The sequence below is a fragment of the Myotis daubentonii genome, chromosome 13 (genome assembly GCF_963259705.1).
Source record: "Myotis daubentonii chromosome 13, mMyoDau2.1, whole genome shotgun sequence".
NCBI classification, from domain to species: Eukaryota; Metazoa; Chordata; class Mammalia; order Chiroptera; family Vespertilionidae; genus Myotis; species Myotis daubentonii.
Window position 1 is genome coordinate 24,203,614 of NC_081852.1, and position 16,295 is coordinate 24,219,908.

The 16,295-nt window shown below is 44.5% G+C and overlaps 2 protein-coding genes across 6 annotated transcripts in view; one reads left to right on the forward strand and one right to left on the reverse strand.

Moving 5' to 3' along the window:
* DNAJC12 (DnaJ heat shock protein family (Hsp40) member C12) overlaps positions 1 to 16,295 on the forward strand; it is a 59,493-nt gene that overhangs the window by 14,106 nt on the left and 29,092 nt on the right. For 4 of the 5 annotated variants that reach the window (XM_059662580.1, XM_059662577.1, XM_059662579.1 and 1 more), the window contains 2 exons: positions 2,734 to 2,812; positions 15,355 to 15,438. In XM_059662580.1, coding sequence (XP_059518563.1) covers positions 2,734 to 2,812; positions 15,355 to 15,438 — 163 coding nt within the window. The remainder of the gene's footprint in view (positions 1 to 2,733; positions 2,813 to 15,354; positions 15,439 to 16,295) is intronic. The other variant, XM_059662581.1, reaches the window with a different exon arrangement.
* LOC132214921 (large ribosomal subunit protein uL15-like) lies at positions 1,779 to 2,282 on the reverse strand. The gene has a single exon (XM_059662583.1). It carries the CDS (start codon positions 2,261 to 2,263, stop codon positions 1,817 to 1,819), a length of 447 nt encoding a protein of 148 aa, XP_059518566.1. The 5' UTR covers positions 2,264 to 2,282; the 3' UTR covers positions 1,779 to 1,816.

Genomic DNA, 16,295 nt, shown 5'->3' on the forward strand with positions numbered 1-16,295 from the left:
TGCCTCCTGCACACCCCGCACTGGGGATATGCCCTCAACGAAGGTACATGCCCCTGACTAGAATCGAACCTAGGACCCTTGAGTCCACAGGCCGACGCTCTATCCACTGAGCCAAACCGGTTAAGGCAAGGAGCTTTTAATTTTTATCTGTATTGCTAGATTTTTTTTTCCCAAAGATTGATTATGAGTATTCATAAATTACTTGTTAATTATAAAATTCCTTTTTTTAAAAAATTAAATCTTTATTGTTCAGATTATTACAGTTGTTCCTCTTTTTTCCCCCCAATTTATAAAATTCTTGCTAGGATCTTTAGAATATTTAATATTTTAAAATTGAAAAACAAGCTATTTTCAATTTTCTTTGCTGTATAAGCAGGTAATGGTGACTGATGGTTTAAAGGGAGCAGCAGGAAGAGGAAACAATTGATTACAGTTCTTAATAGGAAGTCTATATCTTCCTGTTATTCTAAGAGGTTCTCAGTAGTTGCTTAACAAGGAAAAGGAGAAAATTATTGAACTAAGCCTTTGGGAGGTGGAATTCATGCACTGCTATGATGTAGAAGTTTCTGATTTTGAAGAAGCAAGATGATCTATGTAGCTTCCTCTCTGCTATTCTAATACTCTGTATTTACTTGTGGATATCCTTCTATACTAATGCCCTTAACCTAACTGTTAAAAATGGGAGAGAGTTTCACTTAATATGATCAGGGAACCTACTTCTAGCTTATCTAAAAGTAACACAACTTTCATTTGGTTCTGCAGCATGAAGGTGAAGCAATCAGGTGGTTGCTGCATGGACTTTACCCAAACTTGTATTCTTCCTCTGCTTCTAGTTATCTAGTCTAGAGGTTATGTATATGGTGTGTTCTGCTGGTAAGTCTCTGCTCTTTAGGCTTAACATACATGTGGGGCATGCATTCCTTCCAGCAGTAGTAGCTTCACTGTTACTTGTTTGGGCTTAGAAATGCTCCTTATCTGTAAATGTGATTTAAAATCTAAGCCATGATGTTTTATTTATTAAAACAAAACATTTAAGTGAAAAAAATAAAACTAAATTGTTAGATTCCAGAGCCACATAACCACTATTGTCTCCTGCTGCTGTCATTGCAGTTATATTAAATAAAGCCAAATGTTGATTATTTCTGATACTAAGGATTAAATTAAATCATAGATGGCCCTAAACATAATTCTAGTTTGGGCTGGAGTTTCTGTTTTCCTAGTCAAAGTCTCTAACCAAGCTGTTAATTGGTAGCGAAATGATCAGGTTTGAGTTATGTCCTTTTTATTTTTTTAAATGTATTTTTATTGATTTCAGAAAGGAAGAGAGAGGGAGAGAGATAGAAACATCAATGATGAGAGAGAATCACTGATCGGCTGCCTCCTGCACGCCCCCTACTGGGGATCAAGCCTGCAACCCAGGCATGTGCCCTTGACCGGAATCAAACCTGGGACCCTTCAGTCTGCAGGTCGACGCTCTATCCACTGAGCCAAGCCAGCCAGGGCTATGTCCTTTTAAAAAAAATTGTGACATTCTTTTTTTTTTTAAGTACTTGGACATTTTTTTTTTAAATATATTTTATTGATTTTTTACAGAGAGGAAGGGAGAGAGATAGAGAGTTAGAAACATCGATGAGAGAGAAACATCGATCAGCTGCCCCCTGCACATCTACTGGGGATATGCCCGCAACCCAGGTACATGCCCCTGACCGGAATCGAACCTGGGACCCTTCAGTCCGCAGGCGGGCGCTCTATCCACTGAGCCAAACCGGTTTCGGCAAGTACTTGGACATTTTAATGAACTCCCCTCCATGTAGCTTCAAGCTACCAGGACACAGGCCCCACCAACACCCTTAATCTTCTCCTCGGCTCTTTTGCTGAAGAACTTGGCCTTCACAATGACAGGCTGCTTTGGGAGCTTTTTCTTCCCCAGAACTTTGTAGTAGCCCGATCGTACCACATCAATGATGGGAACAGCTCCAGTCTTGCTTTTGGCAGCATTCACCCGTGTCTGCTCACTGACCAGGGTCCACAGTTTATCAAGGTTGACAGTTGGGCAGAAGCTCTGGTCCCTCTTCAAGTGGTAATGCCTCATACCAACTTTCCCAAAGTAACCTGGGTGATATTTGTCGAGGTTGATCCTGTGATGATGCAGGCCGCCAGCATTCCTGCGGCCCCCCGGGTGCTTCCTGTGCTTGCCGATGTGGCCGTGGCCGTGGCCCACGTGGCCCCGAAGTTTGCGGGTCTTCCTCAGTCTGGATGGCATGTTGGCGGCCGAGTTGCAAGAGCGTGAAATTCTTAATAAAACTGAAAAGGGCCAAAAGACAGGAAGAAGGAACTTTACAATGAATAATTTATAAACTGGACAGTCATCCCTGAATAATGAATGGTGGCTAAGTATCTTAAAGAACTCAGATGTAGGACTTGTACACATTCTTAGGATAAACCTATCTGACCATTTTTGACAAATATATTGAGCTCATAGATGTCTTGGGCCATCAACAAGTTAAATTGTCATCACAAACCACTATTTGAATAGGGGCTATTATTGGATGCTTTCTGAATTGTGTAATTAAGGAAATTATTTCTTAGAGTAAAAAAGTCAAAATACAAATATAAAGATCAAAATGAAAAGTTGTGTTGATCATGGCTGTTTTGGGAAGGACTGATGTCCAAGTTCTTCCTTCATGGCATATAATCTGGACTCTTTATTTTAAACATGGATTTTTGTTTTAGGTGGAACAGATCCTAGCAGAATTTAAGGTCAGAGCCCTGGAATGTCATCCCGACAAGCATCCTGAAAATTCCCAAGCAGGTAGGTATTTAATAGCTGTTTCTCGTGGAAATGAATAGCATATAGAACTAAAAAGCCATTGTAACTTAATTTTCTTTTCTCTATTACTCTCAAACTTATTCTTTTGTTCAATGCCAAAGAATGTTTTTGTACTATTGAATGGTAGGAGGGGAGGGAAGAGTGTAGAGTCTTTCCTCTAATGGTAGTCATTGAACATCCATTTTTCTTTCTGCTGTAATGTGCTGCTTCATGGTTTAAAATGTGTCCAGTTTATGCCTTATTTCACCAGCATTGGAGTGTTAACATAACTTAAGCACATTTGTAACCAGATGGTTGAGTTGATGAGAACTTTGCTGTGTTTTCTTCATTTCAGGGACCTGAACATGTCCACATATGCTACATGTCCATATGTATGATAATGTATTCACACTTTAGTTTTTTCATTTATGATCATTTAAAATCCATTATCATAAATTTAGACATAAATGCTTATGTATATCTTAACTTGAAAAAAAATACTAACAAACTAAAATCCTTCCTTAACCTATCTTCCTCCTGCTCCTCTCCTTCCCTTTAGAGCAGTGATCCTCAACCTTCCTAATGCCGCGACCCTTTAATATAGTTCCTCATGTGGTGGTGACCCCCAACCATAAAATTATTTTCGTTGCTACTTCATAACTGTAATTTTGCTACTGTTATGAATCGTAATGTAAATATCTGATATGCAGGATGTATTTTCATGGTTACTAATTAACATAATGAAAGCATAGTGATTAATCACAAAACCAATATGTAATTATATATGTGTTTTCCCATGGTCTTAGGCGACCCCTGTGAAAGGGTCATTCGGCCCCCAAAGGGGTCGCGACCCAAAGGTTGAGAACCGCTGCTTTAGAGCCAAACTTTCTGAAAAAGAAGTTCACAATTGATTTTTCTACTTCCCTTCTGCCCAGTTTTCCCAGTCTGACTTCCTCCTCACCTCTCTTGGAAATTGCTTTTGTAATAGTCACCAAGGACTTCTTGGCTGCCAAATCCAATGGTTGCTTTTTTTGTCTTCCTCTTCCTTGAGTAGCAGGATTTGGTACTGTGGATCATGCTCTCTTTCTTGAAACGCTCTTTGCTCTTAGCAACCTGGGCATGTGCCCTTGGCCGGAATCGAACCTGGATCTCTTCAGTCCATAGGCTGACACTCTATCCACTGAGCCAAACCAGCTAGGGCCTAATTGAGATATTTTTATCAAGTGTGTGAATAAATACATAAGGACTGGTACAAAAAATGTTTCCCTTATCTTAAAGCTCTTTATTATATTTTTATAGCAATCATTGATCCTTTTGATTTGTATAAGCAGATGTTTTTCCAATATAGGAAGTCATTTATTTTGTTAAATACTTAGCTATTACTTTTGCTCATTTGATTCCCACTCTTTTTATTAAGGCATAACTTGTTTAAGACCACAGGAACAAATCATAAGTGTAAACTTGATAGATTTGTGTCTATGCACAGCCAGTTTAACCACTGCCCAGGTGAAGATGTAGGACATTTCCAGCACCCTTTTCATGTCCTGTTCAGAGTCAGACCCTCTCCCATTTGTGGATCTCTGTTGTCATTATTTAGTTTTGCCTGGTTTTAGATTTCATGTAAATGGGATCATACAATATGTACTCTTTTGTGTGTGGCTTCTTTTGATTTACATTGTGTCTATGGTATTAAGCCATAGTGCACATGTAGCAATAGTTCACTCTGTCATTGCTGGGCCTTTAGGTGCAAACCCCCTCATTTTGTGCTCTCCCCCATCTCTCCATTTTCATTTTCTCTCCACCACCATGCTACGGTCCATGTTTTAGCCACTCAGAATATTTTGGTTCCATAGGTGCTCTGCTTTCTACTCTTCAGACCTTAATGTCTGCTGCTCCCTCTGCCTGGAACTCCCCTGAGGCCTGCACACGTCCCTGCCCTGCTTTGATTGGCAGGGCATACTCCTGCATCAGGTCTCAGCTTAGCCCCCTCTTCCTCTGGGAAGTCATGTGCGACTTCCAGAGCACTCTGTACGTCAGGCAGCAAACTGTGTGTCAGACCATCTCCTTGTTGCCTATTTGCTTATTAGTCAAACTGGAAGCTCAGTGAGGCTTATCTTGTTCCGATCGGGGTGCCCCAGCGGAGGACATCTACCTACCGCAGAGGACATCTACTTTGTGCAAATAGTAATTAGTGGAGTGAGTGAATGAGTGACTTTATGAACATTTCTTTAGAAGACAGTAAGTACTTCTCTGAACTGGAGTTAATATTAAAATAGATTTTCTAGCATAAAAGTGTAAACGTTTGATAAACACTGAAAAACAACTATCAGCCCCAGGTTATTCTTTAACTGGATTTTTCTCCCAATGAAGCGTGGCTTTGAGTAGTTGTCTGTCCCAGGCACAGTTTCTATTTGGGATACATGATGAATCACTGTGCAATCATTGCCATTTCTAGTTGCTATAGTGATGGAGTTTTCATGTACCGGCTACCTCAGTCTTCTTGTTCAGAGAAACACTAGACTGTGTAAATATTGTTTAAAATGAAAAGGTACACAGACATCAGTACCTTTCTTTGTCAGCCTTGCAGTTGACAGATGATTCAACCTTTGGGTAGAAATAGTTTTCAAGTCTGTTTAAGCATCTATTTACTCAGTTTGGATGAATAATGTAAGTGGTTCTTTACATACTTGGAAAAGGATTATGGTTCCTGATAAAAAATATTTTAAGGTCCTAGCCGGTGTGCTCAGTGGTTATGCCCAGATTTCAAGATCCCCCAAGACAGACCACCAGGGAGCCGAGTCCGATGCAAAAGCATAGAGTCTTTTATTCAAGCCCGGGACTTGGTCCCCCCCCATGCCTCCATTACTGGATGCAAGAGAGAGCCCTGAGTCCCAAGGGAACAAAGAATTTATAGCGCTTGGGGTCGGGGGTGGGGGCACACTCTGACCACTGATTTGGCCGATTCTGGTTGGTTGAGTGAGGGCCGGGGGCTAGTGACGCAAGGGCAGGGTGCAGCTAGGGTCTGGTTACACAAAGACAGGGGGGTGGCTAGCATACTCTTGGCCTTGGGCTAGTTTCCCCCGCTTTCCCATTGGCTGAGATAAGGGCAGGCTGAGTAACTGATACATTCTGTGGCTTTCCTGGGAGAGGAGTTAGAGACACAGCTATCAGTTCCGTTCTGTCCCTTCATTCCCCCCCTTGTCTTGGAACTTCCGGCTCAATCATGAGTCGGACTGAACTATCAACTGAATTACTTTTATATACTTCTTGACAAATTGGACTAGCCTGTTGATAATGCAAGGGCCGAAAGTCAACAGCAGCAGGAGGGTTACAAGGGGTCTGCCGAGGTTCGCTGTCTTCTGTAGGGTGATCTGCAGCGGGTGTGTCTGGTTAGAGGTCACCTTCCACTCAGGCTCCCTGCTGTCCTGGGCACAGAAGGAGCTGGGCTTGTGACCTGGCAGAGACAAACTATAACAAATGGTTTGGTGGAAGGGAAAGAAGCTTTAACAACTTCTATTGAAATAGGATTTTTCTTCTTAAAATTCCTCTATGGCTCTCAAAAAGCCAAATCAAGACCAATTTATCTACTGTATTCAATTTGGCCTGATGTTTGCATAAACACAACAAGAATGGTAACTGACTATCTTTGCTGGAATTTCATGATTGAATCTTAATGTGCCCCATAGGGCCAGGAAGCCAAGCCATCCAGCTGCCATCAGGCCTGCCTGCAGTATCTGCTGCGTTAGGTGAATCCCTCACCTGTAGCAACTCCACCTGAGCCCACACTCCAGGCTTTAAGGCCCATCTCAGTAGCCCTCCTACTCGTTGCGGCCCAGAGTGTGTGGGGGTTCCGCAGGGATGCAGAGGCATCCTTATTGCTCCCCTTCTACTCTGACCAACCGCCAGTGATGGTAGGGCATGGGCCTGACGCTCCAGCGCCAGCCATCTTCAGGGCTCCCAAGCAGGATACCAGGCTTTTCCTGTGGCACTTTTATTGGCTTCATGTCTTCAGAGCTTAGACAGGTTTCTTTAAAACATGATACTCCAGTCAAAGTTTCCGGTTAATAAAATCACTACTGAAAACCGGTCTTATTGATTTCACGCAAAGAAATGTATTGCCATGACTTATTAAGCATTGCCAAATTTCAGAGGAATTATATAAGGAGAAAAACATACTGATCTGCTCTAAGATCTTCTGATTTTTCTCGTCAGTCCTTTTTCATGGACTCTTCAGAGTTATAACAAAACAGCAACTGCTGGATTTCTTTTATCAGTTCTTTCTAAGTACTTTGGCATAACTATTTACCCTCTGTTTAGTGAGGCAGAATGTAAGTTATTTACTCTTTCTGACTTACTGGCCTGTACCATTTGATTCATTTTCTTTTAACATTTCTTTTTTTTTTTCTTATCATGTACACAACTTTTATAAATTTTATACTTTCAAACCAGCCTTTAAACCTTTTTTCTATGTTCTTTAGAAATGCATAACCATGCCTCAGACCTTCTATTCCAAACAGGCTTTTCCCAGTTTTCTACAGTTGAGGTTTTGTGCCACCTCTGACATGGGCATGGTCACACAGGCCTACAAGATAGTATACAGGCTGCCAACTGTCAACTGTCTTTTGATAGAGACTAAAACCTGATGGGTATTCTCCTTTGCCCAGTTGGGCACCTGCCCTCTTGGCAGCTAGACACCCTTTACTTTTGGAGTTCACCCCACATAGTCCCCTTCCAGGACAGCTAACACATAGCTATAGCAATGTTCCTCAGTGTGGGAGACTGGACATTTGCCAGTTACAGCTACATTTAAACCTGTAAGAGAATTGAAGGTTAATACAACATATTAATACAATGAAACATAATATTGGCACCATGGCTGCTTCAGGCAGCTAAATCATCCGCTACTAAACATGAGATATGACAGGGCTATACAAACATTTTCGGGAGGTGACTAAAGTCCACTCTTTGAACTTTCTATATAAGGTAAAATCGCCCTTGTCTTTCTGAAGCCATGTCTATGAAGATGCAGGTATCATCTGAGTCTATTATACAATTTTCTGCAGGTATAGTCCTTTTCAAGTTGGGGTGAGTCCTGGGGTCGTGAACTTTTTTACCCACATCGAGTCCCCAGGCTGGAAAGGATGTACAGAGTCCGAGGTGGCACTGGTAGGGCATCTCGAACAAGCTTATGGGTGGCTTGTAATTTCTGTAAGAGATCATGTCCAAGTAAGGGGTACAGGCATTCTGGCATGACTAGAAACGAATGAGTTACCGTGTTCTTTCTGAGGTCCACAGTCCTCTTTTTTTTTTTTTTTTTAAATATATTTCTTTATTGGTTTCAGAGAGGAAGGGAGAAGGAGAGAGAGATAGAAACATCAATGATGAGAGAGAATCATTGATCGGCTGCCTCCTGCACACCCCCCACTGGGGATTGAGCCCGCAACCCAGGCATGTGCCCTTGGCCGGAATCGAACCTGGGACCCTTCAGTCCCCAGGCTGACGCTCTATCCACTGAGCCAAGCCGGCTAGGGCCACAGTCCTCTTTGATGTACAAGGAAAAAGGCAGTTTGTCCGGTGGCTCTTAGAACTGGTGTCTTCTTAGATGTTACTGGTCCCATTGGCTCTGTCAAGACTGAATAGGCTGCTCCAGAATACACCAGAAAATTAACCGGGGGTTCTATTTATTTACAAATATTTATACCTAAGTAGACATATAAATATCAAATAAACATTCACATTTACATCTTTTCAGTGAACAAGTACTTTTACAGTCTTGGGAATTTTGGTAGATAACAGGAACATTGCCCAAGTCCCCTGATGGGGGCCTGACAAGAATAGATATGGGGGCCTTTGGCTGGGGGGTATAAAGTCTTCATTCTTTCTCTCTCGGCACTGCTAAGGACAGGATCATTGGAGAGGTTTCTTCACCTAGGCAAGGCTGTGCTGAGCCATCTGGGGCAAAAGTGGTTTCTGCTTCCATTTTGGCTAAAAGGTCTCTGTCCATTAGAGGGACCAGGTCAACTGGTAAATATAGGAACTCATGAACCACCTGATGGCTGCCTAACTGACATCGGCGGGGGCGGCAGAACAGTCTGCAGCTGTGGTACCGTACCTGTAGCTCCAATAATGGTGACTTCCTGTCCTGAGAGGGGAGCTACCTTCTGAGTAACTACCGAGTGCTCTGCTGCTGTATCAATCATAAAGTTCCCAGTCTGGCCCCCGATCTTCATTTTGACCATCGGCTCATGGGGGCCCAGTTGGAAAAAGCCCAATCTGTCCTAGTCAGAGTCAGCTGTTGCCAGTCCGAGGAGGTCTGCCTCAGGCGGCTCTGGCCAATAGCGGCTGGGTGGTTTGGATGGCCTTGCCAGCTTCTTCTGGCCTTTACTCTGTCCCTTCTTACACATGCAGAACTGGACCCAAGGCAGCGAGGTTTGAGCAATTTTAAAATTCCTTAACATACATTTTATCATTCATGTTGCAGGGAGGGACCGGGTTAGCTCCTCCTGAATAAAGGAACTAATCAAAATAAGGCTTATTTTCTAACTTCATTTGTCCCTGTGTGTGGACAACAAATGACACTAATCAGATTGACATAAACGATTTAACCTTTGTTTAGGGAAGCAAATGCAAAGCATTTACTCCCAAGTGTCATTGGTTTAGGGAAGATAGGATTTTTGCTCAGTTTCCCTATTTTACTTGTCCCAGCTTACTGGTCTATCATGCATTTAATTTTCTTAAAATGTATTCTGGCACAGGAGAAAGTTGTTTTGCTGTACACAGGTAGCTTAACCCCTATATAACTGGGCTTGGACCCCTGCCCAGCAAACTGCAGTCTGTAAGTTCAATATGCAGCCTTCGGTTTTTCTAACCCAAGGAGGTTTCGGTCAGTCTCTGAGTCAGACTCCTCCTCTCTTGGAGAATTTCAAAGTCCTGATGGCTCCCAGGTCCAGGGAGAGTGGCTTTTTGTTAACCCTTAGGGCCCTGCTTTTTGCCTTTTTACCAGTTCCCTTTGTGGCAGAGCAGCAACCAGGCCTCTTTCAAGGGAGTGCACTAGAGGGGGATATCTGCCCCTCCTGTGAGACAGCTGCTGCGCCTAGGGTCTCCCAGGGGCCCAGTGAGAGAGCGTCCCCCAGCAAATCCCAGAAGCCACTGCCCTTTTGCAGTGGTATGGACTCAAGCAGGGGTTCACTGGATGTAGCCGGCAGCGAAGCGCTCACTGGCTTCTGCCTGCAGCTGCTCGCACCCGCAAGCTCTGCCCCGCAGCACGCGCCGCACCGTCAGCTCCAGCACCTCGGTGCCCACCAGCAGCTGCTGCAGCTGCTGCAGCTCCTGTAGGCTCTCCTTGACTGCACGCACGCCTCTTCTCCACCAGGGGCTTCCGGGCCTTGCGGGCAGCTCAGGCATTCAGCCCCACCCCCCCTTCTCTGACCTGGCTCTCTGGGGCTGAGTGTGCCTGGCAAACAGTTCTAAATCACCAGGGGGGCTGCGGATTCTAGCTTTGTTCCTCCTCCGCTTTTCTAGCGGGAGTTCAGTTGTTGTTTTATTTTTTTTTTTATTCTTAGAAACCTTAATCCTTTAATGATTACCAAAAGTGAACATTCAGCAATTTTAGATTAATATTTATGAACATATTTTAAATGTACGTTTACTCTTAAGATATAGCTAGACCTTTTGTGAAAAACTAAGAACAGGTATCGGTCTGGTTCAGCATTGGAGGGGTTAAAAGAATAAACCAGGGCAGAGAAAGACTGTGCTTACAGTTATTTTTTGTAACCTTGAAGTTCATTGATCAGACCTGTTAGGTTTGCAGCCAGCAGCATAACTGCCAACCCCCCCGCCCCACTTCTCTCAGCCCAGGCTGCTTTTCCTCACAGATTTTTTTCTCTTTTACTCTTTTATAAGCAATCTCAGAACTAAGCAATCTTGGAATTACAGCGATTTACAACCCAGGTAAGAGCAACTGATAGACAGAAATTTATATTAACTAATGGGCTGATTCCTTCTGTAATGGCGAGCAAAAGACTCTGAGAACTGCTAGAGATTCTTGCAGCCCATCGCGGGTCCAGTCCAAACGTTCAGCCAGATGAATTAACAGAAATGCAAAATAAATTAAAGTAACTTTCACTTTACACAGACTAGTAATGAGCAGCCAAAATAGACAAAACATTCGTATTCACACTCTCTCAATGGACTAGCTCAATGGAGCTGAGCAGATAAACAAAACAATGCCCAACTCCCCAGACGGGCGTCAGGGCACTCCTGGCACCCATGTCCCAGAACAGAATTCTCGACCAACGTTTTGGTGAGAACCTACCGGAGGAGTTAAGACTGTGTCCAGTCCCCCCTCTCGGTAGCAAATTGGCTAGTCCCACACAAACAAACAGCTGTTCACTCAGGCTTCCTCAATGTTTCGGCATTCATTCCAATTCCATAATCTCTATTGTACCCCTTTAAAAATTTTTTTAACATGTAATTAAGAACAGCAGGTTTACTTTGTCCCGACCTCATGATGATAGGTGACAAGAGACAGACAAGGGAGGGGGTGACCTGTTTTCACAGATCCTTACTCAGTTGCCCACCTGACCGAAGTCGTGGAGCCACATAAAGGAGAGGAGAGGGCAGGCCCCCTCCTTCCATATTTACATACTTTCACCAAACATTCATTCAGCAAAGGCATTTAAACTTTTAGCAAATACTCAGCATTTCTCAATCAGTAACATTTTTAAGACTAAACTTCAAAAATGCAAGACATAAGTTTTTTATTATTTGAATTCAGTAAGCTTCAAGGTCCCAAATTCCCAGCAGTTCTGGAAAACCACACCTGAGGCTGGCAAGCAGGTTTGGCCCAGCCCTTGACTTTAAAATGACCATAATGCTTAAAGGAGTAGTTTGAGTATGTCCCATAACGTCTGTCCAGTAAGTCCACAGAAAACAGAAAAAAAAATACAAACACAGACAAATATAGTCTTCCAACTCTAGGGAAGCAAAACCAAAACAACCTTCCGACTCCGCGGAAGCAAAACTACAGATTAGACGATGGCCATGCACCACTCGTCTCAGATTGAGGGGTTTCTCGGCCCCTCCAGATGGAGGATCGGGGCGTCCCCCGCCTCCTCCCGCCCGTGGCCCCCCAGTGCGTCCACCTAGGCCTTTACGGGCAATACATTCAGAAGTGAGCTCACACAGGACAGAACACTCAGAATAGAATAGACAACACACAGACACTTACCGCGGTCAGTCAGACTCTCCGGATCGGGGTCCCTCATGAGTCTTGGGGGTCCCGCACGAGCCCCCAAATGTTATGCCCAGATTTCAAGATCCCCCAAGACAGACCACCAGGGAGCCGAGTCCGATGCAAAAGCATAGTGTCTTTTATTCAAGCCCGGGACTTGGTCCCCCCCATGCCTCCATTACTGGATGCAAGAGAGAGCCCTGAGTCCCAAGGGAACAAAGAATTTATAGCGCTTGGGGTCAGGGGGTGGGGGCACACTCTGACCACTGATTTGGCCGATTCTGGTTGGTTGAGTGAGGGCCGGGGGCTAGTGACGCAAGGGCAGGGTGCAGCTAGGGTCTGGTTACACAAAGACAGGGGGGTGGCTAGCATACTCTTGGCCTTGGGCTAGTTTCCCCCGCTTTCCCATTGGCTGAGATAAGGGCAGGCTGAGTAACTGATACATTCTGTGGCTTTCCTGGGAGAGGAGTTAGAGACACAGCTATTAGTTCCGTTCTGTCCCTTCAGTACACAGACATCAGTACCTTTCTTTGTCAGCCTTGCAGTTGACAGATGATTCAACCTTTGGGTAGAAATAGTTTTCAAGTCTGTTTAAGCATCTATTTACTCAGTTTGGATGAATAATGTAAGTGGTTCTTTACATACTTGGAAAAGGATTATGGTTCCTGATAAAAAATATTTTAAGGTCCTAGCCGGTGTGCTCAGTGGTTAGAGTGTTGGCTTGTGGGCTAAAGGGTCTCGAGTTCAATTCTGCCCAGGGGCACATACCTTGGGTGCAGGTGCGTGCAGGAAGCAACCAATTGATGTGTCACTCTCACATCGATGTTTCTCTGTCTCTCCCTCACCCTCCCACTCTCTGTAAAAATCAATGGAAAAAATATCCTCAGGTGAGGAGTACCCCCCTCCCCCAATTTTAAAAAAATGTTAAACAAAAATTCACCCAGATGCTAACTTTTAACTTGACAGAAGTCCAGAATACACTGGAAAGATTTTGAAGTGTATTTCATTAAAGTGAAAGGCTAGCGCTAGCCTGTAGAGCAAGTGTATGTAGGAGAAATGAAACATGCATATACTAGGGGCCCGGTGCACGAAATTCGTGCACTGGGTGTGTGTGGGGAGGGGAGTGTCCCTCAGCCCAGCCTGCCCCCTCTCACATACTGGGAGCCCTCAGGCGTTGACCCCCATCACCCTCCAATCGCAGGATCGGCCCCTTGCCCAGGCCTGACGCCTCCGCCAGAGGTGTCAGGCTTGGACAGGGGACCCCCATCTCCCCCTGATCACTGGCTCTGGCCCCCGCCCAGGCCTGAGGCCTCTGGCCCAGGAATTATGCCTGGGCAGGGGGCCCCCATCTCCTTCTGATCGCTTGCTCCACCCCCCGCCCAAGCCTGACACCTCTGACCCAGGCTTCAGGCCTGGGCAAGGGGACCATCATATCCCCCAAACCCCCGGCTCCGCCCCCCACCCAGGCCTGATGCTTCGGCCAGAGGAGTTGACCCTCATCACCCTCCAATCACCAATCACCGGATTGGCCCCTTGACCAGGCCTGAGGCCTCTGGCAGAGGTGTCAGGCCTGGGCAGGGGACCCCCAGCTCCCCGCAGTTGCAGGCTCCGCCCCTGCCCAGGCCTAACGCCTCTGGCTGAGGCGTCCGGCCCGGGCAGCAGGGACCCGCAGCTGCAGCGGCCCCACAATCGTGGGCTCCGCTTTAGGCCCAGGCAAGGGACCCCTAGCTCCCGGGACTGCCAGCTTCGACCATGCCCAGCTCCCATCGCTGGCTCCACCCCTACTTCCTGCTATCACTGGCCAGGGTGGAAAAGGCACCTGATTCTCCGATCATGGCTGGGGGGCAGGGCAAAGGCGGCCCCAGGGCCGCCTTTGCCCTGCCCCCCAGCTCTTAGCTCCCCCCTGGGTTTCCGATCACTGTCAGTGGCAGGGGGCTTCTTCCTGCTTTCCCTTTCGCCTCCCTGCATTGTGCCTACATATGCAAATTAACCGCCATCTTGTTGGCAGTTAACTGCCAATCTTAGTTGGCAGTCAACTGCCAATCATAGTTGGCAATTAATTTGCATATAGCCCTGATTAGCCAATGAAAAGGGTATCGTCGTACGCCAATTACCATTTTTCTCTTTTATTAGATAGGATACCTTTTGGACCACTAAATGTAGTGTCAACCATTGCCATTGAAATCACTGATTTGTTAGCATGATGGAGTAGGAGATATGAACATAGGTTGTCTGTCTGGATTGCTCCTAGTTCCCACTTCCAAGCTAGCTGACCTAGGGAAACTTCTCTGAGCCTGGGCATTCTCACAGGTACATGGGTAGACAACAGTATATTACTTCATGTGCTTGCGGTGAAGATTAAACGAGGTGTCCTGCATGCAGGAAGAGCTCAATGAATGTTGGCAATTATGATTCAGTGGACTTTCTGTTCTCAGCACTCTAAGATAAATATTGAACAAAATGGAATAGTTTCTTTTTTGTAAGTAACCATCAGAGCTTTCTTGCTTTCATTTAAAAAGAATTCTAAATCTAAGGCTTCTGGAAATCCCTCTTCCTCTCCAGGTGTGGAGGATGGACAGAGACTGGTTGTGCTATAGAAATTATGTCTTTGAGCTCAAAAGATCCTGACTGCTGTTCACGCCAGTCCCGTGTATGCGCGTGACAACAACCGTTTCAGGCCAGTGGTTTAAAACTTCTCTTTGACCCTGAAGAAAGGGGTCAAAGGTTTTGTGAAATGGTGTTTTTGTTATTGATTTGCGGGCTTCAAAGACATACAGATATTTGAAGAAAGGCAGCTCTTTGTCCCTTTCTATTATCTTTGAATGTCTCAATGTTTTCCTACTTCAAAATCTCTTTACCCTGGCCGGTGTGGCTCAGTGATTGAGCGTCAACCTGTGAACCAAAAGGTGTCTGGTTCGATTCCTGGTCAGGGCACATGCCTGGGTTGCAGATGTGCAGGAGGCAGCCAATAGAGGTTTCTCTTTCATCAATGTTTCTATCTCTGTATCTTTCTCCCTTCCTCTCTCTCTCTAAAAAAAATCAATAAAAACATAAAAAATTGCTTCTTTTCCTCAGAATAAAAATAATACATAGTAATAAATAATGTTGAAAGTGAAAGTCTGCTCTCTTTGTCAGAGACCACTATTCACAGTTGAGATATTTTCCTTCAGACTTTTCGCAAAGCGTGTTCTGACATCATATTATTATTATAACTTAAGTAATGATAAGTGTTCTGCATTTAAAACGTGGCTATAATAATACAAATTCTGTTGTGAAATATGAATTTAAAAGAACCTGTGTGTTTTCAAAACAGGAGTTAAGCCACAATGTCTCTCAAAGGTTTCAGCATCATTTGCTCGTATAAGCTTACAAAATGAGATCTCTCTTCCCAGAACTGGTAAATATTTATCTTGTGTGATTCATTTGATTAGCTAATATATTAAAGGACAAATATAAACCCAAACTCATTTTTATTAAATGTGGGGAAGAGGATGGAACAAGGAAAAGGCTTTCTGCTTATCAATTGTTGTTGAGGGACTGACAGAATAATTCCAGGCAGGCTTCTTCTGTTCCGGAAACTCTGGAAAACAGGCCAGCAGTAATGTGCAAAGAGAAAGTGACTCACAGGTAAATATGTAAATATTTACAGCCCCTACTCAAGTAGTGTGTGCATCTGTGGTGATAATTTAATGAGCTTTTTATTCCTGTTGGGAAACATGACATCTCATTTATACAGAGAGACATTTACATGGTCACCAGCAACAGGAAGGATTGCTCACTGGAGCCAGTTGATACAACAAGATGATTTTTATTTGTTTCTTTGTTTCCCTGTAGCTTTCAATAGCCCCATCTTTAGGTTCTTCCCTTTAACCTGTAAGTGCTACTACCTCCAGCCGTGATATTAAATAGATAATGGCCTGTTAGGTACTTATGCTGTCCAGCCTTGGAGCAGGGGCCTGGAGGTGCTGTCTGTGGCACGCTGCGTCTCTGGCTGCCAGGGGGGTGGAGTGGGGCGGGGGGGCACTTGAAGTGGTGTATTTGGGGGACTGGGGCTCAAAATGTTATAAGGGTACCTGTGATTTCTTTGTGCTTAGAGCTTAGGGAATAGCACTGTGTGATTATTGTTATGTTCACATTTAAAATAGGAGACATTCACTTATTCATTCAGTGATCAAATACTTTTGAGCACCTGCTATGCTGTTGCAGTACAGGGGATGCAGCAGAGAACAAAAGAGATAAAGTCTCTGTCCTCAT

Bases quoted from the DNA above. Each gene is read 5' to 3' on its own strand.
- LOC132214921 (XM_059662583.1), bottom strand. From the start codon at position 2,263: ATGCCATCCAGACTGAGGAAGACCCGCAAACTTCGGGGCCACGTGGGC.